Below are 27,288 nucleotides of genomic sequence, written 5' to 3'. Positions count from 1 at the left end.
TTCAACTTCCCCTAATCTCATTGTGATTTTCGTCCATTTCTCCTTATTTTTTGTGATTTCGTCTAAATTCCCCTAATTTCCCTATTATTTCATCCAACTTCCTCTTATTTCCTTGTAATGTTGTCCAACTTTCCCTTATTTCCTTGTGATTTCGTTCAACTTCCCCTAATCTCATTGTGATTTTCGTCCATTTCTCCTTATTTTTTGTGATTTCGTCTAAATTCCCCTAATTTCCCTATTATTTCATCCAACTTCCTCTTATTTCCTTGTAATGTTGTCCAACTTTCCCTTATTTCCTTGTGATTTCGTTCAACTTCCCCTAATCTCATTGTGATTTTCGTCCATTTCTCCTTATTTTTTGTGATTTCGTCTAAATTCCCCTAATTTCCCTATTATTTCATCCAACTTCCTCTTATTTCCTTGTAATGTTGTACAACTTTCCCTTATTTCCTTGAGATTTCGTTCAACTTCCCCTAATCTCATTGTGATTTTCGTCCAATTTCTCCTTATTTTTTGTGATTTCGTCTAAATTTCCCTAATTTCCTTATTATTTCGTCCAACTTCCTCTTATTTCCTTGTAATGTTGTCCAACTTTCCCTTATTTGCTTGTGATTTCGTTAAACTTCCCCTAATCTCATTGTGATTTTCGTCCAATTTCTCTTATTTTTTGTGATTTCGTCTAAATTTCCCTAATTTCCTTATTATTTCGTCCAACTTCCTCTTATTTCCTTGTAATGTTGTCCAACTTTCCCTTATTTTCTTGTGATTTCGTTCAACTTCCCCTAATCTCATTGTGATTTTCGTCCAATTTCTCCTTATTTTTTTGTGATTTCGTCTAAATTCCCCTAATTTCCCTATTATTTCATCCAACTTCCTCTTATTTCCTTGTAATGTTGTCCAACTTTCCCTTATTTCTTTGTGATTTCGTTCAACTTCCCCTAATCTCATTGTGATTTCGTCCAATTTCTCCTTATTTTTTATGATTTCGTCTAAATTCCCTAATTTCCTTATAGTTTCGTCGAACTTTCTTTTATTTCCCTGTGATTTTGTAATACTTTTTAATAATAAAAAAATTATGGTATCTGCACTAAATGAATTGAGATGAGTACTGTAACAACTATTTATTAACTAAAGTTGCATTCACAGAGTCTTGCACAGAATTGAGTATATGTCGCCTATTTGAAATTAAAAAAAAAAACAATAAAAACGCAAACCTAAATATTAGGTTTTAAGAGATTTTGGTTTCACAATCACTTAAACAATAAACGTCTTTATACTAATTAATAGCACTTTTTTCTAATTCCAACTCGTCCCGAGCGTTGATAAAAGCACTACACAAGGCATCCAGAAATCAGAGTATAGCAACGAATTCCAAACTTAATGAACATTTAAACCAGTGCACGCAGTGCACCACATGAAAGAAAAAATGCTAAATTAATTCCACATCACGTTTTTATATAGCGACCGTCGCGAGTAAGACAGTGATGTCATCTGGTTTCCCACCTGTGAAAATCACTAGTTAGAACAGGTTAGTTTGGTCACTTTTTACGTACCTATGGTGTTAATACCGTTAGCGAAAGCACTTTCGGCAAATGGCGAAATGAACGTTTCGTCGAAGGAGAGATTGCGCGCCATCCATGCTATGGAATTTGCGACCATTTGGAGGCGGCTGGCACAACGCTCGCCTTGAACCTGAAATGTTTTTGGTGAAACTGTCGCCTGGTTTGGAGTTCGATAAACGGCTGATTTATGCGAGGTTTGAATGTCACTTTAGATCAAGGATTGTTTTTACGAGGTATAAGCAAACAAGGTGAGGAACGAGGGGAAATCGGTGAATTAGTCGTAGGAAATCAGGGGAAATCGTTTGGATATCACTAGAAAATCAGGGGAAATCATTTGGATATCAGGGGCAATCAATAAGGAATAAGGGGAAGTTAGACAAAATCAGAAGGAAATAAGAGGAAGTTGAACGAAATAACAAGGAAATTAGGAGAATTTGGACGAGAACACAAAAAAATAAGGAGAGGTTGGACGAAATCACAATGAGATCAGGGAAAGTTTAACTAAATCATAAGGAAATAAGGGGAAGTTGGGCAAAATGACAAGGAAATCAGGAAAATTTAGACAAAATTACAAAAAGTTAGGAGAAATTGCACGAAATCACAATGACATCAGGAGAAGTTTAACAAAATCACGAGGAAATAAAGGGAAGTTAGACAAAATCATAAGGAAATTAGGGGAATTTAGATAAAATCACAAAAAATAAAGAGAAATTGAACAAAATCACAATGAATATCAGGGGAAGTTTAACGAAATCACAAGAAAATAAGGGGAATTTGGACAAAACCACAAGGAAATTAAGAGAAATTAGATAAAATCACAAAAAATAAAGAGAAATTGAACGAAATCACAATGAATATCAATGGAAGTTTAACGAAATCACAAAAAAATAAGGGAAATTTGGACAAAATCACAAAAAAATATAGAGAAATTGCACGAAATCACAATGAGATCAGGGGAAGTTTAACAAAATCACAAGAAAATAAGAGGAAGTTGGACGAAATAGCAAAGAAATTAGGAGAATTTAGATTAGACGAAATCACGAAAAATAAGGAGAAATTGCACGGAATCGCAATAACATCAGGGAAAGTTTAACAAAATCACGAGGCAATAAAGCGAAGTTGGACAAAATCATAAGGGAATTAGGGGAATTTAGATAAAATCACAAAAAATAAAGAGAAATTGGACAAAATCACAATGAATATCAGGGGAAGTTTAACGAAATCACAAGGAAATAAGGGGAATTTGGACAAAATCACAAGGAAATTAAGAGAATTTACGTAAAATCACAAAAAATAAAGAGAAATTGAACGAAATCACAATGAATATCAATGGAAGTTTAACGAAATCACAAGGAAATAAGGAAAATTTGGACAAAATCACAAAAAAATAAGGGAAAGTTGGACAAAATCACAAGGGAATAAGGGAAAGTTGAACGAAATCACAAGGAAATAAGAGGAAGTTAGACAAAATCACAAAAAAATATAGAGAAATTGCACGAAATCACAATGAGATCAGAGGAAGTTTAACAAAATCACGAGGAAATAAGGAGAAGCTAGACAAAATCACAAGGAAATAATAGGAAGTTGGACAAAATCACAAAGAATATAGAAAAATTGAACAAAGTCGTAATGAGATGAGGGAAAGTTTAACGAAATCACAAGAAAATAAAGGAAGTTGGACGAAATAACAAAGAAATTAGGAGAATTTAGATTAGACGAAATCACGAAAAGTAAGGAGAAATTGCACGAAATCGCAATGAGATCAGGGGAAGTTTAACGAAAGGAAATAAGAGAAAGTTGGACGACATAACAAAGAAAATAAGGAGAAATTGCACGGAATCACAATGACAACAGGGGAAGTTTAACGAAATTACAAGGAAATAAGGGAAAATTAGAGGAAGTTGGACAAAATCACAGAAAATTCAGGGGAAGACAGGTGTAGACCATTTTTAGAACATTTTCCCTTAGGTGAGGAACTAGTTAAAATTCACTAGAAAAATCCGTTTGAGGGGCGACCGAAGCAATTTTTTCAAAAAACGGAACCAAATAACGTCGCTATTAACTCAAGTAGATTTAATTTAGTAGCAATTGCTCCATTACCACCGACTATTACCGGATTTTTCTGGCACCGCATGGGAACTGGGAGACGCAAAAACAATCAAATAGTCCCTCGTTCATTGTCTATTGTTTAATAAAACGCACAAGGCAAAACGTCCCATTAAACAAAAACGAAATTTATGAAGACCTTATTTAAATCCGTCTTTCTAAATACAGAAAAAGCGCTAATTAAGCCAACAAATCAAGCGGATGTCAAACATTCTTACACAACAATAAACAAAGTGTCCGTGTCTCCGTTTGTTTTTCTAAATTATTATCAACGCGATAATTACGGAGGCAAACTGTGTCAAAACGAAGAGAAATTTGTTAAAAATAAGACACGATTTTACTCGTTAAATCTTAACAATGCATCAATAAAATAGTTACGACTCTCTTTTTTCTTATCGCCCCCCGAAATTCGGTCTTATCGCCTAAGTAATTATTTGCGCCTTATCTCCATCCTCACCTTTTTGAGTTCATTGACGATCAAATTCTGAGGAAGATTATCAAACACGCCATCGGTGGCAACCAAAATGACGTCTCCGTCCTCCACCGGAAAGTTATCGGTGATGGCGGAATCCGGTTGGTCCGACAGCACATCCGCTTGATACCCAGGAGGCGGTAACGATAATTGGAAGGGTGTATTGAAATAATGCTGCTGTTCTTCGCTTTTACGTATAATTCTACCCTTCCTCACAACCATAAAGCCACTATCTCCGATGTTGGCGGTGTAGAGAGTGCTGTTGTCGCGGTTGAGAATCACCACGCAGGCGGTGCTACTTCCTGGAAAAACCAACGGGAGTTGGAGGATGTGACTGGAGGAAATTTACCTAAAATTGCTTTCTTGTGGTGGAGGAGCTCGCAGTAGCTTCTGGCGAGGAGATCCGAGGGGTTCGTGGGGGTGAAACGGCCGAGTTTTACCAAACGCTCGCAGGTTTTCATCAGGTGGAGGGAAAACTCGCCGGGGTCGATGCCGTACGCTCGCCAGCCCCCCACGCCGTCGGCCACACCTGCAGGACATCGGAAGCTTTCAATTAATTGAATGAAATATTCCACAATTTCACTAATGCGTAAGCGAACGCGACCTTGGCCCACTCCTTGTTAAGCTAAAAAGTGGAGTCATCCAAGTTAGCGACGACTCGTTTGGTTACAAAAGAACTTTCAACACCACCTGGCGATAGTCACTTTTTTAGACGTAATTTTACGTAATGTCAATGACGCTATTATCGCAACTGTTTGCGTTTCAACTTTTTTGTACTTTCGCTCGCTAAGACGAAGAAAAAACTTGAAAAAAGTGGATCACAATGAGATCAAGGGATGTTTAACGAAATCACAAGAAAACAAGAGGAAGTTGGACGAAACAACAAGAAAATTAGAGAAATTTATTAAACAAAATCACAAAAAATAAGGAGAAATTGAACGAAATCACAATGAGATCAGGGGAAGTTTAACGAAATCATAAGAAAACAAGGGAAACTTAGCCACAATAGCCACAAAATTAGGGGAATTTAGACGGAATCACAAAAAGTAAGGAGAAATTGGACGAAATTACAACGAAATCAGAGGAAATTAGACGAAATGTCTAGAAAATCAGGAGAAATGAACGAGTTTTGTGGATTTCAAGCAATTTTTTGCCGATTTCTCCAGAATTAACTTTCGAGTCTTGAGGAAAAATTATTATTTTATGCATTTCGACTTCTATTTAATCGTTAGAAAATCAGGGAAATGAATTGAAATGACTAGAAAACCAGGGAAAATCATTAGGAAAGCTGGGGAAATTACAAAAAGTCACAAAAAAATCAGGGAAAGTTAACAAAATCACGATGAAATCAGGGGAAGTTAGACGAAATTACAACGAAATCAGAAGGAAGTTAGACGAAATCACTAGAAAATGAGGAGAAATCAAAAAGTTTTGTAGATTTAAAGAACATTTCTGGTGATTTCTCAAGAATTACCTGTTGGATTTTGAAGAAAACTCATTATTTTATGCATTTTCACCTCCACTTAATCGGTAGAAAATCGAGAAAATCAATAAGAAATCACTCAAAAATCAGGGAAAGTGAGACGAAATCACAAAGAAATCATGGGAAATTAGGCAAAATCACAAGAAAATTAGAAGAACTTGGACGAAATTACAACGAAATCTGGAGAAATTAGACGAAAAATCCAGAAAATCAGGGGAAATCAACAAGTTTTGTGGATTTTAAGCATTTTTTTGCCGATTTCTCCAGAATTAACTGTTGAATCTTGAGGAAAAATCATTATTTTATGCATTTCGACTTCTATTTAGTCGTTAGAAGATCAGGGAAATCAATTGGAACGACTGGAAAACCAGGGAAAATCATTAGGAAATTAGGAGAAGTTACAGAAAGTCACAAAGAAATCAGGGAAAGTTAGACAAAATCACGATGAAATTAGGGGAAGTTAGACGAAATTACAACGAAATCAGAAGAAAGTTAGACGAAATTACTAGAAAATGAGAAGAAATCAAAAAGTTTTGTAGATTTAAAGAATATTTCTGGCGATTTCTCAAGAGTTACCTGTTGGATTTTGATGAAAAGTCGTTATTTTATGCATTTTCACCTCCATTTAATCGGTAGAAAATCGGGGAAATCAATAAGAAATCACTCAGAAATCTGGGAAAGTCAGACGAAATCACAAAGAAATCAGGGGAAATTAGACGAAATCACAAGAAAATTAGGGGAACTTTGACGAAATTACAACAAAATCAGGAGAAATTAGATGAAATATCTAGAAAATCAGGAGAAATCAACGAGTTTTGTGGATTTCTAGCATTTTTTTGCCGATTTCTCCAGAATTAACTGTTGAATCTTGAGGAAAAATCATTATTTTATGCATTTCGACTTCTATTTAGTCGTTAGAAGATCAGGGAAATCAATTGGAATGACTAGAAAACCAGGGGAAATCATTAGGAAATTAGGGGAAGTTAGACAAAATCACGATGAAATCAGATGAAGTTAGACAAAATCACAATAAAATCAGAGGAAGTTAGACGAAATCAAAAAGAAATCAGGGGAAATCTGACGAAATCACAAGTAAATAAGGGGAATTTAGACGAAATCACTAGAAAGTGAGGGGAAATCATCGAGTTTTGTGGATTTCAAGCCGTTTTCTGTCGATTTTTCCAGAAATAATTGTTGAATCTTGATGAAAACTCATTGTTTTATGCATTTAGACCTTTACTCTGCGAAAACAGCTCCAAAAACCGTCTGTCTATAGGAGAATGATTGATAATTTCTCGACGAGTTTTGTGGCTTTCAAGCACTTCCACTTAATCAGTTAGGAAATCAGAGAAATCACTAAAAAGTCACTAGAAAATCAGGGGAAGTTGGATGAAATCAAAAGAAATTCAGGGGAAGTCAGACGAAATCACAAAGAAATTTGCGAGGACATCAGGGTAAGTTCGACGAAATCAGCGAGGAAATCAGGAGAAGATTATTAACGAAATGACAAAGAATTAAGAGGAAGTTAGTCGAAACAACAAGGAAATTAGGGAAAATTAGACGAACCCAAAAAAAAAGGAGAAATTGAAAGAAATCACAATGAGATCAGGAGAAGTTGAACAAAATCACAAGGAAATTTGAAAAAAGTGGACTTTTTCCTCGTGACAACAGTCCGAAATAGTTTTTTTCCCGATCCATCAACTTCCTCATCACTCCGCCGCGGATTCTCGGCCTTCTATTTAAAACCCAGTCAATTTACTTAGCTCCACAACAAAACTTTGCAACTCGGCCCTGTTATCAGCCCGAAAAAGACCCGATAAAGCTCTGACGTCTGTTTACGCCGGTTCAACGATATCCTTTTGCAACAACATTACTAAATCTCTTTCCCATGTCAATTCAACCTTTTTCTATTCACAAAATAATGGACGGTGACGCAACAAAATTGCGTACAATCCGAAAAAAATGAACACCGTTATTATGGTTTCACACACCAATAGTTCGCTTGAAATGGTGCCAAATGTGGACCTGAAGTAAAAAATAATTCGTGAGTTCGAGTCGATCAATTCTTGTTTGTCTTCAGCGAGCGACCTTTTTAGATTTATATCAATTAATAGCGGCAAGTGGAAAGTTTCAGTGGAGGCGCCGATATTCTCGACTTATTTTCGAGCTCTACAGATGAATGAGAATTCGGTGTATTGGAATTCGTTATTTTGTTTCGATATTACGGCATGGACTAAAAATAGAGAATTTCGGGCTTTCCTGCATGTAAACACTGTTGTTTTTCGCGTAATCGTAGCTGCGAACTCGAGAAAATTGCATAATTTTATCAGTCATGAAAGTCATGATCCAGCAAATAGTTTGTTTAGTTTTTCTTCAAACTGTAATCAACTTGGTGGAATTAATAGACTAGAGCTGTTTCTGGTCAAATATTCAGGGGTAAAACTTCTCAAAATTGGCAGACACCCAACTTCCCCTTATTTCCTCGCTAATTAACTTGTGATTTCGTCTAACTTCCCCTGATTTCGTTTTAATTTCGTCTATCTTCCCCTGATTTCCTTTTAATTTCGTCTATCTTCCCCTGATTTCTTTGCGATTTCGTCTGACTCCCACTGATTTCCCTATTTTGAAGGTCGAAATGCATAAAATAATGATTTTTCATCTAAATCCAACAGTTAATTCTGGAGAAATCGGCAGAAAAGTGCTTAAAATCCACAAAACTCAATGATTTTCCCTGATTTTCTAGTTATTTCGTCTAGTTTTCCCTGATTTCTTTGTAATTTCGTCTAGTTTCCCCTGATTTCCTTTAAATTTCGTCCAACTTCCCCTGATTTCCTATTGATTTCCCTGATTTACTAACGATTAAGTGCAGGTGAAAATGCATAAAATAAAAAGATCCAACGATTAATTCTCGAAAAATCGGGAGAAATGTGCTTAAAATTCACAAAACTTGTCGAAAAATCATTTATATTGAAAGCTAAATGACGATTTCTGCTATAGACAGAGAATTTTTGAACCTGTTTTTGCAAAATGAAGGAAAAAATGTATAAAATAATTAAGATTTAACAGTTAATTATGGAGAAATCAAACGAAAAGTGAATTTTTGAACCTGTTTTTGCAAAATGGAGGTCAAAATGCATGAAATAATTAAGATTTAACAGTTAATTATGGAGAAATCAAACGAAAAGTGAATTTTTGAACCTGTTTTTGCAAAATGGAGGTCAAAATGCATGAAATAATTAAGATTTAACAGTTAATTATGGAGAAATCAGACGAAAAGTGACTGATATTCACAAAACTTGATGATTTCCCCTGATTTTCTAGTGAATTCGTCGAACTTCCCCTAATTTCCTTGTGATTTCGTCTAATTTCCCCTCAATTCTTGGTGATTTCATGTGATTTCTGAGTGATTTCCTAAGACCGATCCACCAATTTCCCAGGGAGATTAACCCCTCGTCAAGCATTTTTCTTCTAACCTTGATACATTCGATTTGTAGTTTAGAATTCTAATCGGAACTCTTATCTTACTTAGAAATGCTCGTTTATCATATCAACGGAGACACGCGATATCCATAAAAATGGAAAAATGCATAAATATGCAGAATTTGTTAAGCACACTTCAGAAAACTGCAATTTCTACATTTAAATCTACAAGTTTCTAGTTCTCCGCTAGAAATTTTCGTATTTTTCTTTGGTTGTCTTGTAATATGAGAAGATTCTCAAAGATGCTTGCCAGATGCACCCTGGAACAGCTGCGAGGGTCAACTTTTTCAGGTAAAACATTCAGAACTGACATTGGAAAGGTCACGTTTTTTAGTTTGTGTAATAATATCTCTGACGTTATCTATTGTTTATTCTCATCTTTATTGCAGTTTTGTTTGCAGTGGTCATATAATCAATCGCTCATAAATTTATATTAAAATTTTGCTTCGGAAACAAGAAAACCTGTGAATTTCTCTTAAGCTAAAAAGAAAGTTAAATACAAAAATTCAAATGATCTAATTAACATAATGACAAGCACGTGTTTCCCCCAATATCCAAAACCCGTTTAACGAGTCCTCGACGGAATGTATGACGCCGAACTCTTTATCTTAATCGAGTTTACATAAAATCGATGTAATAAGTGTGCGATAGGTCAAAAGAACTCAAATGAAACGAATCAACAAACAATTTTCTAGGTTATAATGGCGCCAAGAGGGAGGGTTGAGGTTTACATTCCCCTCTCCCACAATTTCGTTGTTTTTCATAATGGCCTCGCGAGGGGAGGCCCCCACGTGACGCGTAAAGGTTATGTTATACCAACCCAAAACATCAGCCGAAGTGTGTTTGGCAGTGAACCACGCATCGTCCCCGAATTGTCCCTTGATCAGTCTCTGTATTCTCCTCTCCTTGGAAAACCCACAAACGGCCGAAACCAGCTGAGGATCAGCTTTCCTTTGAATGTTCGGATCGGCAGCAGTGGAGAAGTTGGTGATTCCATTGAAAATAGCACGAGAAATCAGTCTCCCAGTTAACCACAAAGAGTGCATTATATAACGAAAAGAACTAAACCACCCAAACGTCACTCACAAACACATCGTCTCTTTAGCGCAAAATTCCAAATCACTCTCGAACGCCCTTTTGGCACAACATTACTCCAAAGTTGTGCAACGATCAAGTCAGCTGCTCCACACTCATGCTCTGCGCCATTACTGATTGGTTGACGTCAGCGACATCTCGTGAGCGCCCATCTGCAGCACGTGACAGTCGCCGGGAATTTTTAAAATCACGCGCTGGCTATTTTTAAACTTCTAATTTCGGATTGTTTTCGAAATTTTACACACTTTGCGAGTTTTAATCCGCGATCAGTACATCAAGTCACAACCGTTTATTAGTCCGTGGGATATTTTATTCATTTTAAACACGCAGCGGCGGATAAATTGATTAGAAACACGCTAGCAATAAACAGAACAACACGGGGAATAATGCAGTGCGGCTACAGTACGTCTCAATGATTGCAATATCAATATTTCGGATTTATAGGTTGCCCCACCATTCGCGGGGTTCGAGGCTTGGGCTGGGAAGACGGACATCCCGTTTACTGGTCGGTTCGAAACATTTGGATAAACAAGACGGTGATGTTGTTCAATAATAAATTATTATAGTTAAAAATGAGGATGATAAAAGACACGTGCTGCGCCAGAGTGTAGGCAACCAGTAAATCATGTTTTGTTGTGGCTTGTTCACTGCCGGATCAATATCAATGAAAAGAGCGGTTTAATCGACTGATTTGAATAGAAAAAATTAAACAAATAGCCGTGTTTTGTGCTGTACAGGGAGGCGATAAAGTTTTGTACAAAGTTCAGACTTATTTAACATCCTCAAGCAGTTCTTTCTTTAGCTACTTTCTTATTAGTTCTAACTAATTTTTTTGCTCATTTCCAATAGCTGCAACTTTATGTGATTTTATTGTTGTAACATTAATATAACAAGAGTCACAAACACCAAGAACGAGAAAATTTTGCTCAGTTTTAAAAAACAAATTTCTAAATTCTCTATTCCTTGTTCTAAAATTTTAAAATTTGGCACAATTAACAAGCGTGTAAGCAGTGATAAGTCGTCCGAGTTTCACTGCAATATCGATCAAATTACCAAAATTACGAAATAAATAAGACATTTTCAAAATTTTGTAGTCATCTTAATAATAAAAATTTCTAAAACATGTAATTCTAGTTCTAAATTTTTGTGATTTGTCTGCGTTAATAAGTGTAATGTTGGTAGTAACTCCACCAAATTTTATCGTTGTAACAATAAAATTACAAAAGTTATTAAGTCTAATCGGAAAAAGTGGAAATTTATAATTAATTTTAAAAAGGATTTTTTTTAAATTACTAGTCTTTGTCCAAAAATTTTGTAATTTGGCACAACTAACTAGCATCTAAGCAGAAGTAAGTTGTCCAAATTTCACTGCAATAACATTCAAATTGCAAGAGTTACGAAATTAAATAAAAAATTTTGAAATTTTTTGGTTCGTCTTAAAAACAAGTATTTCTATTCTGTTTCTAAAATGTTGTAATTTGAAACAGTTAAAGAGCGCGGAGAACGTAATAAGTCGTCCAAATTTCACTGCAATATCGATCAAATAGCAAAAGTTACGAAATTAAGTAGAATTTTTCAAAATTTTGTAGTCATCTTAAAAATAAAAATTTTTAAAATTTGTGATTCTTGTTCTAATTTTTTGTAATTTATCAGTGTTAACGAGTGTAATGTTGGTAGTAACTCCACTAAGTTTCATTATTGTAACAATTAAATTACAAAAGTTATTAAGTCTGTAATTTTTTTATTAATTTTAATACAAAATTTTCTAAACTTTTATTCCTTGTTCAAAAATTTTGTAATCTGGCATAATCAACGAACATGTAAGCAGTGATGACTTGTCCAAATTTCACTACTATAACATTGAAATTGCAAGAGTTACGAAATGAAATAAAAAAATTCGAAATTTTTTTGGTTCATCCTGGAAACAAACATTTCTAAAATTTGTAATTTTGATTCAAAAATCTTGTATTTTGGCACAATTAGTGAGCGTGTAGAACATAAAAAGTTATCCAAATTCCACTGCAATATCGATTGAATTACCAAAGGTACAAAATTAAATAAAAAAAATTCAAAATTTAGTAATCGTCCTAAAAACAAAACCTTCTAAAATTTGTAATTCTAGTTTTAAAATTTTGTAATTTGTCTGTGATAATAAGTGTAATGATAGTTGTAACTCCACCGAATTTTATCGTTGTAACAAAAAAAATACAAAAGTTATCAGGCCTAATAGAAAAAACTGGAAATTTTTAATTTATTTTTACAACAATATTACAACAAAATTTTCTAACATTGCTATTCCTTGTTCAAAAATTTTCAAATTTGGCACAATTAACGAGCGTGTAAGCAGTAGTAAATTATTCAAATTTCAGTGCTATAACATTCAAATTGCAAGAGTTACAAAATTAAATGAGAATTTTCGATTTTTGTTTTGTTTATCCTAAAAACAAATTTTTCAAAAATTTGTAATTTCGGTTCTACAATGTTGTAATTTAGCACAATTAAAGACTGTACTAAGAGTAATAAGTCATCCAAATTTCACTTCAATATCGATAGAATTACAAAAGTTACGAAATGAAATAAAAAAATTTCAAAATTTTGTATTCTTAAAAATAAATTTTTTTAAAATTTGTAATTTTAGCTCTAAAATTTTGAAACTTTCCTGTGTTAACAAGTGTAATGTTGGTTGTAACTTCACCAAATTTTATCGTTGTAACAATAGAATTACATAAGTTATTAAGTCTAATAAAAGAGTGGAAATTTTTATTTAATTTTGAAACAAAATTTTTTTAAATTACTATTCTGGTTCTAAAGCGTTGTAATTTGGCACAATTAAAAAGCGTGTAGAAAGTAATAAATCGTTCCAATTTAATTAAAATATCGCTTAAATTAGCAAAGAAATGAAATGAGAAATTTCGATTTTATTTTGTTCATCCTAAAAACAAATTTTTAAAAAATTTGTAATTTTGGTTCGACAATGTTGTAATTTAGCACAATTAAAGAGTGTACTAAGAGTAATAAGTCATACAAATTTCACTTCAATATCGATAGAATTACAAAAGTTACAAAATTAAATAAAAAAAATTCAAAATTTTGTAGTTTTTTTATTAATTTTTAAACTAAATTTTCTAAAATTTTTGTTTCTTGTTCTTAAATTGTGTAATTTGGCACAATTAACGAGACTGTAAGCTGTAATAAGTTGTCCAAATTTTACTGGTACAACATTCAAATTGCAAGAAATACGAAATTAAATAAGAATTTTCGAATTTTGTTGGTTCATCCTAGAATCAAACATTTATAAAATAAGTAATTCTCATTCTAAAATGTTGAAATTTGGCACAATTAAAAACCGTGGAGAAAGTAATGATTCGTCCAAATTTCACTGCAATATCGATCAAATTACAAAAGTTACGAAATTAAATAAAAAAAATCAAAATTTCGTATTCATCTTAAGTTAATTTCAACAACTCCTTCCTCTAATTTAGGTCAGTTTTGACCATATAAAATTGATTTAGTGCGAAACTTTATCACCACTCAGTATTTTTACCCTTCTGTTGTTGAAAACTATTTGACCATGGAACAACACAAGCATCAAAGCGACGCGTGCATTTAATTAATTGGTTTGCTTGGTCCAAATCCTCGATCAAAACATAAACAATTAGAATAATTTCAAATTTATTTATACTATTTTCTGATTAATAGGTATCAATAAAGATAAAGTTAGTTTAAATAACAAAATGCGGCTCCATTTTTAAGTTGAAGTGCACAGAATGCAAGTTATTTTTAATTTATTTTTAACTAATTAAAACTCTGGAAAAACATGTGTGATAGTGTAAATTTGTTGAACATTAGGATTGTTGTACTTCCGGGTTTGTTTTGACTTTTACAGATTGAAAAACGACGAAACTGAGCGATCGAGTTTTAATAGAATTCCCGCATATCACGAACGAATCGGAAATTCCATTCCTGCAATCTAAATCTTTGCACATCAGCGGCTAATATTCCGTTTATTTCAGGATTCGAACACATTGCAATCGATGGAAAATTGCACGTAAACACATTAATAATTACGAAAATCAATGAGCGTCGCAGTGACATTTTTCCCAATGAAACCGTTTGATTGTTGTCTTGTCATTACAGTCCTTTGACTCCTTTTTTTAAGTGGGTTATTGCGCACATCTCGCACGCTTTAATTCCGTGCCATCTCTAATAGACCTAAATTGAAAAAAGTCAAAATAATTAACTCGCTACCGTGAGCTTGACGAAATCGAGGCCCTCAAAATTCACGCAACATTCAACACAGAATCCGACAACAAAACACGCGCATAACAAAGGGCATTTCCGGCTGCAGTAATAATGAAGTTATAGGAAGTGAAGTGGGGGCAATCATAATGACACTATTATAGTCAGGAAGCACGAAACGGACGATTGAATTGGTAGTGAAGTGTTTGTTGAAATCACGCCAAGAGATGTTTAGATATGTTTCGGAAGAAGAGAGCGAGTGAAAAGGGGCCGAAATGGAAGAAGGTGGAGGAGGTGGTGTTGGCGACGGCGAAGCTGCGGTTCTGTCCGGAGCAGCTCCAGAATCTCAATTACATCTTCCAGAGGAGGCTGCAGATGAAAAGTGATGGTGGAGGTAAAGATTCCGGAACGATCTGGTTTCATTGATTTGCGGAATGCGTGCGAGGTGGAAATAACGGCCGTAATGTGTAGTTTCCGGAGACGCGTTTTTCCGGAAGTGTGGAGCACAAAGTATTTTTAAATTCATGTCGCGATTATTTTCATTGCGGCTCGGTTGGAAATCTTCTGAGTGTTACTTTCGCTGTCGATCGTGTTTTTTGATTTAGGCGTGCAACCGGTTTTTCGTTTTGAAGTGATTTTCTTGTTCTTTTCTGTTGGAAACCGTTAAAACTAAAACTTGCAATTTACTTAATTTTTCGTTAGAATTTTGAATTTTTTTTCTATAGTTGAACTTCAGGATTTGACACACAGATGGCGCCACTTCCAAAAGTCAAATTTGGCGGAAAATTTAGAAAATAACACGATTTTTTCATAAAATCCTGGAATTTTTGACAATTGTCAAGCACTTGAAAATCAAATTTAACGAGAAATTTAAAAAATGCTTAATTTTTTGAATTTTTTTCATATTTTAACTTCAAGGTTTGATACAAGATGGCGCCACTTTTATAAGTCAAATTTTGGGTTTATTTAATCATTTAATTCAAATTTCAACATTTTAATTAACGAAATTAAATTGTAGACCACCTATGTATGTACTAAATTATTTCAAACTCTGTTTTTCGAGTTGAACTGTGACAAATCGTAAGTCAAATTTTAGCGGTCAATATTTTGCTTATTTATAAAGCAATCTTAACGTATTACTCATTTTACGCAGAATTTTGCGTAGAATCCAAAAATGCAAGATTCGTTAAAATCGATCCAAAAATAACCGTTATGAGCGATCAAAATTTCGGATATTGGATTTTGAGTTGGAAAAATTTTAAAGTTCGATATCTCCGAAACTAAAAGAGATTTTGAGAAACGGTTTGCGCCATCGTTTTTCTTGGCTTGTTCTGCTCCAGAATAAGTCAAAAAAATTCGATAGACAATTTTATGGACAAAAAAAATTTGCGACTCGATGAAAAAATTTGGAAAAATCGTTTTTCAATCGCCCCTCGTAAACTATTCGCCTGATCGATTTGAGATTTAGCCAGTCGATAGATCTCGAGCTCCTCTTTCGATCGAATTCAATAATACTAAACGTAGTTTTCGCCCCAAAACAGCCTCTCCATTTTTCTCGGCTCTTTCTCCTTTGGAATAAGCCCTCAAAAGTCCAAAATTCGATAGTCAATTTTCTGGGCAAAAAAAATTTCGGACTCATCGATGAAAATTTTTCAATTTTTTGTTTTTCGATTGCCCCTCGTAAACTACTTGCCCGATCGATCTGATATTTGGCCAGTCGATAGAGTTCTCGATATCCTCTTTCGATCGATATATAATTCAAAAATACTTAAGGCAGTTTTCGCCCCGAAACAGACTCTTGAAAATGACCCTAAAATCACCCTCTGAAAATATAATTCGGTCGATATCTCGGTTGTTTGGTAAGAAAATTTGAGCTGGTTAGACTCATTTTACGCAGAATTTTGCGCTGAATCCAAAACCATCCTTGTTTTTCTCGTCAGTCAACAAATAACTGAGTTAGAAGCGTTTGAAATTTTGAGTTGTAGCCAAAATTTTGGAGGTTCAAAAACGATTTTGCTTGATATCTCGGGAATTATAAAAAATATTAAGAAACGGTTTTCGGAAGCATTTTTCTCGCAATTTTTTGCCTTAGAAATCGATATTAGATGGTTCGAATTCAAAATTTTCATTTTTTTAATTATGAAGTTAGCTGCCTTTCAGTTTCTAATTTAGAGTCGGTCGTTATCTCGCTTATTTATAAAGCAATCTTAACGCGTTGGTACTCATTTTACGCAGAATTTCGCGTTAAATCCAAAAATTCAAAATTCGTTCAGATCGGTCTAGAAATAACTGAGTCATATGCGATCAAAGTTTCGGATATTGGATTTTGAGTGGGAAAATTTTCAAAGTTCGATATCTCGGAAACTAAAAAAGATTTTGAGAAACGGTTTGCGCCATCATTTTTCTCGGCTCTTTCTCCTTTGGAATAAGCCCTCAAAAGTCCAAAATTCGATAGTCAATTTTCTGGGCAAAAAAAATTTCGGACTCATCGATGAAAATTTTTCAATTTTTTGTTTTTCGATTGCCCCTCGTAAACTACTTGCCCGATCGATCTGATATTTGGCCAGTCGATAGAGTTCTCGATATCCTCTTTCGATCGATATATAATTCAAAAATACTTAAGGCAGTTTTCGCCCCGAAACAGACTCTTGAAAATGACCCTAAAATCACCCTCTGAAAATGTAATTCGGTCGATATCTCGGTTGTTTGGTAAGAAAATTTGAGCTGGATAGACTCATTTTACGCAGAATTTTGCGCTGAATCCAAAACCATCCTTGTTTTTCTTGCCAGTCAACAAATAACTAAGTTAGAAGCGTTTGAAATTTTGGGTTGTCGCCAGAGGGCCAAAATTTTGGAGGTTCGAAATCGATTTTGCTTGATATCTCCGAAATTATGGCAAATATCAAACAACCCTTTTAGGAATCGATTTTCTCGCAATTTTTTACCTTAGAAATAGATTTTAGATGGTTTGAATTCAAAATTTTCATTTTTTCAATGTAGAAGTTAGCCGTCTGTCAGTCTTTAATCCAGACTCGGTTGCTATCTCGCTTATTTATGAAGCAATTTTAACTTATTAACTCATTTACGCAGAATTTCACGAAGAATCCAAAAATGCAAGATTCGTTAAGATGGGTCCAGAAATAACTGAGTTATGAGCGATCAAAGTTTCGGATATTGGATTTTGAGTTGGAAAATTTTCAAAGCTCGATATCTCCGAAACTAAAAAATATATTGAGAAACCGTTTGCGCCATCGTTTTTGTTGGCTCATTTTCCTTTAGAAAAAGCCCTCAAAAGTTGAAAATTCGATGGCCCCTCGTAAACTAATAGCCCGATTGATCTGAGATTTGACCAGTAGATAGACCTCTAGCTCTTCTTTCGATCGATATAAATCGATTTTCGCCATTGTTTTTTTCGCTCGATAAAATTGATTAAAATGAATTAAAACTGATTAGTAAACAAGCCAATTAAGCAATGATTTAACCAATTCCCAGAAAAATCTCTGGCTTTGGCCAAATCGGTCACAGAGCGCCTAGTCCAACGCCTGGTGTGCGGCGCCGGAATTCTCGACCCCCGATTTTCCTCCAAGTTTCTCATCTCCACCCACAACCAACTGGACGGGGTAATCTCACCACCCCCAATCTAGCATCTTCTAATTACACATCTTCCAGAACTTCCCGTCTCGGAACCTGGAATACATCCTGCGCCTGGACTCTCTCTCCACCCCCTGCTTGTACAGCAGCGACCCGCGTCCGCGATACTCCATCATAGAGACCGACCCCGACTACCCCCCAGCTTATGCCCGTTTGCGCCTTCACACCACCGCAATGAAAATTTGGGGCGACTGTGCCAACTCCGGGGGATATTTGCGCCGGTAACTTCCCTAATTCCATCAACAAACACTTAAGAGAAACCATTGCAGCGATAAAGTCCAAGCGAAACTCGTGGAGCTGCTGGCACAGGCTGCTGCCAGCGAAACTCCCAGCTCGCCGTTAAACGTAGACGAATCAATTCATTGCGGCACTCCGGGGAAGATCGTCGACGCTAAAAGTCTTCATCAAATTTTAAAAATCCCGAGCGAGAGACATGTTTTCTATGGACCCGGAGGGAAAATCCCGAGATTTCCCGATCCAAGGGACTTTCGATTGGCGATTGTGGATGAGCCTGGAGGTGCCAGAGTAAAAGTGGAGTTCCTGTCGCCGGCGCTATCTAACATCACGATTGATGTTAAGATTCTTGTGGGGATTGGAGTGGAAGCGTGGCCGACAAGCACGGATTTCCCAGGAAGAGTCACTTTGGGGCACACGGACTGTCTTCTGTACCACCAAGCAGCGCAGACCGTAAGTTACCATCGGAATACGACGAGTTCGTCCCCGGATTTTTCGTCCCCAATGCAATTTACCCCCAGTTTAATTATAAAGCAAAAGAGAAAAATTTTTGAAATTTTTATTTAATGAAAATTTCGACCTATTCTAGTTAAATTCGTATTTCTCGTAATTTTAATCTTATTTGAACTAAATTTGAGGGAATTACTATTTTAGACCCGTTCATTAACTGTACCAAATTACAAAATTATAGAGCAAAAGAAAATTTTATTAAAAATTTTTATTTTGAAATCGAACGAAATTTCGATCTATTCTAGTTAAATTCGTAATTCTCGTAATTTTGATCTTATTTAAATTAAATTCGATGGGGATTACTATTTTGAACCCACTTATTAATTGTGTCAAATTACAAAATTATAGAGCAAAAAAAAATATTTTAGAAATTTTTATTTTGAGAGCAAACGAAAATGTCGACATTTTCTAGTTAAATTTGTAATTCTCGTAATTTTGATCCTATTTAAACTAAATTTAGGCGAATTACTATTTCAGACCCGTTCATTGACTGTGCCAAATTACAAAATTATAGAGCAAAAGAGAAATTTTTTAGAAATTTTTATTTTGAGAGCGAACGAAAATCTCGAATTATTTTAGTCAATTTAATTTGGAATTCTTGCAATTTTGATGCAATTCGAACTAAATTTGGAGGATTATTATTAATTGTGCCAAATTACAAGATTATAGAGCAAAAGAAAAAAAAAATAGAAATTTTTATTTTTAGGGCAAACGAAAATCTCGACATGTTCTAGTAAAATTTGTAATTATTGTAATTTTGATCCTATTCGAACAAAATTCGGGAAAATTACTATTTTAGATCCACCCATTAATTGTGTAAAATTACAAAATTATAGAGCAAAATTTAGAAATTTTTATTTTGAGAGCAAACGAAAATGTCGACATATTTAGTTAAATTTGTAATTCTCGTAATTTTGATCCTATTCAAACTAAATTTGGGAGGTTTGCTACTTCAGACTCACTTATTAATTGTATCAAATTACAAAATTATAAAGCAAAGGAGAAAAATTTTAGATATTTTTATTTTATTTTTTTTAGGGCAAAGGAAAATCTCGACATTTTCTAGTTAAATTTGTAATTCTCGTAATTTTGATCCTATTTAAACTAAATTTAGGTGAATTACTATTTAAGACCCGTTCATTGACTGTGCCAAATTACAAAATTATAGAGCAAAAGAGAAATTTTTTAGAAATTTTTATTTTGAGAGCGAACGAAAATCCCGAATTATTTTAGTCAATTTAATTTGGAATTCTTGCAATTTTGATGCAATTCGAACTAAATTTGGAGGATTATTATTAATTGTGCCAAAATACAAAATTATAGAGCCAAAGAAAAAAAATAGAAATTTTTATTTTTAGGGCAAACGAAAATCTCGACATGTTCTAGTAAAATTTGTAATTATTGTAATTTTGATCCTATTCGAACAAAATTCGGGAAAATTACTATTTTAGATCCACCCATTAATTGTGTAAAATTACAAAATTATAGAGCAAAATTTAGAAATTTTTATTTTGAGAGCAAACGAAAATGTCGACATATTTAGTTAAATTTGTAATTCTCGTAATTTTGATCCTATTCAAACTAAATTTGGGAGGTTTGCTACTTCAGACTCACTTATTAATTGTACCAAATTACAAAATTATAAAGCAAAGGAGAAAAATTTTAGATATTTTTATTTTATTTTTTTTAGGGCAAAGGAAAATCTCGACATTTTCTAGTTAAATTTGTAATTCTCGTAATTTTGATCCTATTTAAACTAAATTTAGGTGATTTACTATTTAAGACCCGTTCATTGACTAAATTACAACATTATAGAGCAAAACAGAAATTTTTTAGAAATTTTTATTTTGAGAGCGAACGAAAATCCCGAATTATTTTAGTCAATTTAATTTGGAATTCTTGCAATTTTGATGCAATTCGAACTAAATTTGGAGGATTATTATTAATTGTGCCAAATTACAAAATTGTAGAGCAAAAGAAAAAAAATAGAAGTTTTTATTTTTAGGGCAAACGAAAATCTCGACATGTTCTAGTAAAATTTGTAATTATCGTAATTTTGATCCTATTCGAACAAAATTCGGGAAAATTACTATTTTAGATCCACCCATTAATTGTGTAAAATTACAAAATTATAGAGCAAAATTTAGAAATTTTTATTTTGAGAGCAAACGAAAATGTCGACATATTTAGTTAAATTTGTAATTCTCGTAATTTTGATCCTATTCGAACTTAAATTCGGGAAGATTACTGTTTTAGATCCGCCCATTAGTTGTGTAAAATTTTAGAATTTTAAAGCAAAAGAGAAAATTTTTAGAAATTTTTATTTATAGAGCAAACAAAAATCCCGACATTTTCCATTTAAATCTGTAATTCTTGTAAATTTGATGCTATTGAACAAAATTTTGGGGAATTACTATTTTAGATCCGCTTATTAATTAAGGCAAATTACAAAATTATAGAGCAAAAGAATAGAATTTTAAAAATTTTATTTTTAGGGAGAACAAAAATTCCAACATAATCTAGTTAAATTTGTAATTCCCGAAATTAAAATGCGATTCGAACGAAATTTGCTATCCCAGTGTGATCTTTGATAATAAATAACTGAAGAATGTGATTTATAGAATTTTTAAGCTTCAAAAGCGACTTAAAAGTTATTTCTGGCCGCAAACATTTTTGGCCGATCTATGGTGGCGCCATCTATCCATAGTTTTGCATATTACATCGAGATACCGACATTACCCCTAATTTTATAATTATTTGGGTAAAATCAAATCGACAAACTGCTGTAAAGTGCAACAAAAACGCAGTGCTGCTGCAACAACATTAAAAAGCACATCAAACCTAATTCATACAAATTGTGAAGCTACACATGCCGAAACTGCAAATTTAAATAAAAAAAATATGAATTTTCTGAAGGATTAATAAATATTTCCAATTATTCAGTTGTTATAAATGATTAAATCAATAAATCATAAATAAAAATAAATTAACTTGTAAATTTAATGATGTCGCCTAAAAAATCTTGTGTGTATCACGGGGAAAAAGTGCCAAAAGAAACACTTTTTGGCCTTGGTACACAAATAACTATTTTAAAGTGTTTATTTATTAACTAATGTATTAACCAGTTTTGCAATCCGGCTCAATTTTTAAAATTCACTTATAACCGGTTGAATCGACCTATGTGCATCGTCTTCAGTTCAACACTCTTTTACAAATTTCCACAGGGGATGTACTTGGTGGGGTACGGAGTCCAGTCCTCCGCGTGGCAAATGCGGCTCCCGGCAGCTCAAGACGTCATCATCAACCACTACGAGCCCACCAGCACCGTCCGGACGATCCTCGACGTCCTCTTCGACACGCTTCAAGAAGTCGAGACCGTCCGCCAAATGAAGAAACACGCCTCGTACAAAATCCTCAACAGGTACTTCTTTCTTACGATGGTACTAAAGAGACTTGAGGAGTGTTCGACGACGCCATCAAGCGACATCTTGGAGTGGTCCCCCATGTACCTCTCCACGCACGTGCTTAAGATCCTCGACAAAACTATGGAGGTCCTCCACTCTCAACACCTCTCCAACTACTTCTTCAAGAAGTCAAACTTGTTGGTAAACCCGGGGCACCTCTGCGAAGACGACTACATCATCGAAGCTAATAATGTCAAGTCGTACATCATCAGACTCTTCGATGAGTCGTTGATGTCCACGCGAAGCAACGACGAGTTTAGTAAGATGATGATGTCGCAAGAGAGCGAAACTCTTCTCCTTCACAAGTGGAGGGATTTGATTGATAATCTCCAACCACCATGCAGCACCAGAGGGAGGAGATTCTGTTTCGCCGGGACGAACAAACAGGAGGTTGCTCACACGGAGTACACAGTCCGCCAACTGGAGTACATCGGGTTGGTTCTGCACACTCTTCTGGAGGTGCAGCAACTCATCCTCACGGTAAGTCCTCCAGGTCTCTTTTTCACCACGTTAAGTGAGTTCTTAGAACGACACCTACATGTCTGACGACTCCATCATTAAACTCGAGGGGGATTTCGAAGAAAACCACCTGGAGGACATCATCTTCTTGTTGGTGACTATAATGGACCAAGCCCGCGACACGTACTTAGCTAGTCAGACTAACCCCACAGTGGTGAAGAATCGTCCGAAGATCAAAGCGCAGTTCAATTCGTACACGTCCAAACTCATCGAGACCATCCGGAAGGACAAAGAAACGGCCCATCTAACATACGAAGACGACTTAACTTTGGTCAAAGTGGTACTTAAGTGGCTGTACAGAGCCATTGATCAGCACAAGAGGTACTTAGCTCCGATCCTAAGACCCTTTTTACACACTTTGTTTTCGACGTCTCATTCCGTCTCTTGGCATCTTGAGTTCATCAAGCAGAGGATGAACACCGATGAAGTGAACTCCTTAGGGTACTTTGCGAATTTAGTGAACACGGCAAAGATAACACCAGCTGAGGGCCTCATTGATGCTGTTAACAAGAACTGGGTGTGGGCGAAGCAAATGTTGAAGATGGTCGAGAAGAATACTCTTAGAGTCGTGTTTGTTTCAAGCCGAGGGAAGGTTTACCGACATATCTTGTCGCTGCCGTCGTACCAGAAGCACAGATCTGCAGAGGACCTCATCGAGCACACCGTAGAAGTAAGGAAGCAGCACACGCTGCCGTCGGAGAGGAACTACTTCAGCACCATCTTGAGCCAAAGTAAGCCGAAAGAATTGTTAAGAGTATTTTTATAGGTATTTTTTAGAATTCAAAGAGGAACTTCCGGAGGCGGCGCCCCAGCACGACCTCCTCAAGCAGCTATCACCCCTAACTTTCCTCCTCCACGAAACAAACCGCAGTGGCCAACACCGCGGCTACGGCGACATTCTCAAGTCCCTCCAGTCCATGCAGAAGCTAAACGTACAACTCCAACTCCTTCGTTCGCTCTTCTAAAATTACTTTCTAGATGTTCCAACAAGTTACCACGACGCTTCCTCAAGAAGACCGCAGCGAAATCATGGAAGTTGTACAAACCATGCAGAGTATGAAACCGAGGCGGACGAAGAGGTGGTCGAGCACTCTTCCACACTCCCAGAAAGTCACCCCGAAGAATGAGAAGTACACTCCAAAGGAAGAAAGTGCGGGGATTCGCATTGGGGCGCGCAAAGGGGCCGAGGTTCAACAGTGCGGGTCTTTGATTGGGAGCTGCAGGGCTGCGAGGATTCGAGAGGATAGCAGCATTCTTCTGTTTCAAGATTCTTTCAAGATTAAGTCTTTGTTGAATAAAAGCGAGTCGTTTAAATTTTAGGTACTTAACAAAAAAATAAAAAGTTTGGAAATTTTATTTGGCCTTATTATTTTTCGTTTTAGTTATTTTTTTGTTTAACGGTTGGTATCGCACTGTTATGTCATAATTTTGTCATTTTTTTCACAATTTTAAAACAATTGAAACAAATCCCAACGTCAGGGCTGCCACTTGCACTGTAAAAATGATAATTTCCCTGAAGATTGTTCATTTATTTGCAATTTTAATAAATACATAGTTCATTTTGGATGTTCTTAAGTGAAATAAAAAAATGCGAAAAAATAAAAAAATGTTTTATTACCAACATAGTCACTAGGCGAGCAACCTTGAAGAGTGAATGTCACTAGATAAGAAAAAATTACTATTAAAAGTCTAGGGATCAAACGTGACATTTTGAATGAGTAGTTGTTCTTTTGCTAGATGGCATCCCTGCATACAGTTGGTTTGGGTTGCAATGTCTACTCAAGGTCACATTTTTTTTTAATTGTTCATCGTGTAATTCGTTCCTGTTGCAAGTGTCACAACGGTGGTGAGAGTGAATTGAGTTTTAGGGTAAAAAAAGACGATCGATCGTGTCATTTTCTCAATGAAATGCGTCAAAATTCCATTGTTTCATACCGTTTTTAAAGAGTAGGGGAATTTCACTTTACTTAGATTGCACTAATTAACTACGTAATCTTTAATCAAAATGTCAAATGTCAAATTCTGGAAAGCCATGATGCCAACCTTGTCATCTCAAAATTTCCAAAGTTAATTCATCGAGATTACAATTTTAAATAAAAAAAATAGCTGTCAAAAAGAACATTTGCTATATAAACCAACTATAAATTTTTTCGGCGCATCCACCATTTTTGACACCCCAAAAATTCTAAAAGCGACTTATTGCGCATTAATTCATTAATAATAAAAAAGTAACTGTCAAACTGTAGGAAGTAAAACGTGACATTTTGAATAGATAGTTGTGTTTTTTTTTGCTAGTTGGTATCACTGTATACAGTTGGTTTAGGTTGCAATGTTCACTCAAGATCACAATTTTTATAATTTTCATCGTGTAATTCGTTCCTCTTACAAATGTTGCAATGACGGTGAATTGGTTTTGGGGAACAAAAGACGATCAAATCGTTTAATTTTGTTAATGAAATGCGTCAAAATTCAATTGTTTCTTACCGTTTTTTAACAATAGGGGAATTTCAGTTTACTTGAAACGTACTAATTAACTACGCAATCTTGATACACAGCAAATTTCATGTCACAATGTCAAATGTCAAATTCTGGGGAACAATGATGCCAACCTTCTAATCTCAAAATTACTTGAAACGCTGACTAATTAACTACGCAATCTTGATTCACAAATTTACAAAATTCCATGTCACAATGTCAAATGTCAAATTCTGGGGAACAATGATGCCAACCTTGTCATCTCAAAATTTCCAAAGATAATTCATCAAGATTCGAATTTTAAATAAAAAAACAGCTGTCAAAAAGGACATTTGCAATCTAAACCAATTATAGATTTTTTCGGCGCACCCACCATTTTTGTCTCCCCAAAAATTACTAAAAATTCTAAAAGCGACTTATTGCGCATTAATTTATAAATAATACGCAGAGCTACCAACAGTATTCGAATTGCAAAACTAACTTGCAACACTAATAACAGCACATCAGTGTTTTCTATCCTGCAGAGAACGTTTTATAGGCGCCAAATTTAAAATACGGTTCTGCTATTGGTTTACCATTGTCTAAACCGCAGTTGCTACGGTATTTCAAACAAGAACTGCCAAAATTGACGTGTAAAGCCTGATTTACACCCGAAATTTTCATAGGAGAGTGAACTGACACCAATGAGCAATAAACAATGAATAAAAAAAATAACTGTCAAAGCAAACGTTAGTAACCTAAGCCAACTATGTGCCCTTAATTTAATTAATCTTCAATTGTTCAAAGTGAATACAATGCTACCAACCCATGTCGCTACTAAAAAAATCCCTAACTAAGTGAGTGACGTTTAAAATTCGTATCAACAGAAAAAAAAGTAAACGATTAAGATAGCCTAATGGAACAAATAACTATTTTTGGTGTAAATTGAAAATCGATACATACCGTTGGAAAAAAAAACTTGATTTACACCCAAGAATTTTCAAAAATTTTCATAAGAGAGTGAACTGACAGCAATGAGCAATAAACAATGAATAAAAAAATAACTGTCAAAGCAAACGTTAGCAGCCTAAGCCAACTGTGTGCCGTAATTTCATTAATCTCTTCAATTGTTTGAATTGAATGCAGTGCTACCAACCAATGTCGCTACTAAAAAAAATCCCTGACTAAGTGAGTGACGTTTAAAATTCGTATCAACAAAAAAAAAGTAAACGATTAAGATAGCCTAATGGAACAAATAACTATTTTTGGTGTAAATTGAAAATCGATACATACCGTTGGAAAAAAAAACTTGATTTACACCCAAGAATTTTCAAAAATTTTCATAAGAGAGTGAACTGACAGCAATGAGCAATAAACAATGAATAAAAAAATAACTGTCAAAGCAAACGTTAGCAGCCTAAGCCAACTGTGTGCCGTAATTTCATTAATCTCTTCAATTGTTTGAATTGAATGCAGTGCTACCAACCCATGTCGCTACTGAAAAAAATCCCTAACTCAGTGAATGACGTTTAAAATTTCTATCAACAGTAAAAAAAATAAAAGATTAAGACAGCCTAGTGGAACAAATAACAATTTTTGGTGTAAATCAAAAATCGATACCGCTGGAAAGGCAACTAGACTTTGATGTGCTTCTTTCAAAGTAAATTAAAAGTTCCTCGGCGCCATAACCTGTTGAACTAATTTCAAAAAACTGAGAAAACTTGGCCCTTTAATGGTGCGAACTGCGCTCTCGAGGGAGAGTTCTATTCACTGCATTCCACTTTGTAAGATTTAGAGTCGATTACTTCAAACGACTCTTCATCACGAGATATTGAAAAATTCAAGAATTGCGACGCGCACGAAAAGAACTAGCACACTAAAAATTTGTTCAATGGAAGCCCCTTTAGCCCCCGCACCAGGCCGGCGAGCTCCCCCATTTCCTCCTAGTCCTAGGAGATCAAGTCTTCACCTTTAGTTGTAGTTCTCTGAAATTTGTTTTTGTCCCTATCCTCCGCCTCT

General features: G+C 34.9%; 2 protein-coding genes across 3 annotated transcripts; one reads left to right on the top strand and one right to left on the bottom strand.

Annotated features, from left to right (window-relative positions):
* Positions 1-1,106: 1,106 nt before the first annotated feature.
* LOC148170861 (protein phosphatase PTC7 homolog) lies at positions 1,107-10,621 on the bottom strand. The gene is made up of 5 exons (XM_088040587.1): positions 9,924-10,621; positions 4,490-4,669; positions 4,126-4,442; positions 1,554-1,692; positions 1,107-1,503 (listed from the first exon to the last, which is right to left on the bottom strand). Exons 1-5 carry the CDS (start codon positions 10,147-10,149, stop codon positions 1,454-1,456), a joined length of 912 nt encoding a protein of 303 aa, XP_087896713.1. The 5' UTR covers positions 10,150-10,621; the 3' UTR covers positions 1,107-1,453.
* LOC148170860 (uncharacterized) lies at positions 9,241-24,171 on the top strand. Of its 2 annotated transcripts, XM_088040585.1 has the most exons (9): positions 10,666-10,734; positions 14,564-14,831; positions 17,930-18,057; positions 18,107-18,309; positions 18,358-18,775; positions 22,057-22,776; positions 22,823-23,546; positions 23,593-23,747; positions 23,794-24,171. In XM_088040585.1, the coding sequence occupies exons 2-9, from the start codon at positions 14,675-14,677 to the stop codon at positions 24,133-24,135; spliced, it is 2,847 nt and encodes a 948-aa protein (XP_087896711.1). In that variant the 5' UTR covers positions 10,666-10,734; positions 14,564-14,674; the 3' UTR covers positions 24,136-24,171. The 2 variants fall into 2 exon arrangements, with proteins under 2 accessions (XP_087896712.1, XP_087896711.1); XM_088040586.1 differs by lacking the exons at positions 10,666-10,734; positions 14,564-14,831 and adding an exon at positions 9,241-9,394.
* Positions 24,172-27,288: the final 3,117 nt, after the last annotated feature.

Source organism: Gnatocerus cornutus, chromosome 7 (genome assembly GCF_029298725.1).
Source record: "Gnatocerus cornutus isolate USDA-ARS CGAHR chromosome 7, icGnaCorn1.1, whole genome shotgun sequence".
Lineage (NCBI taxonomy): Eukaryota > Metazoa > Arthropoda > Insecta > Coleoptera > Tenebrionidae > Gnatocerus > Gnatocerus cornutus.
This window is presented reverse-complemented; position numbering and strand designations above follow the sequence as displayed.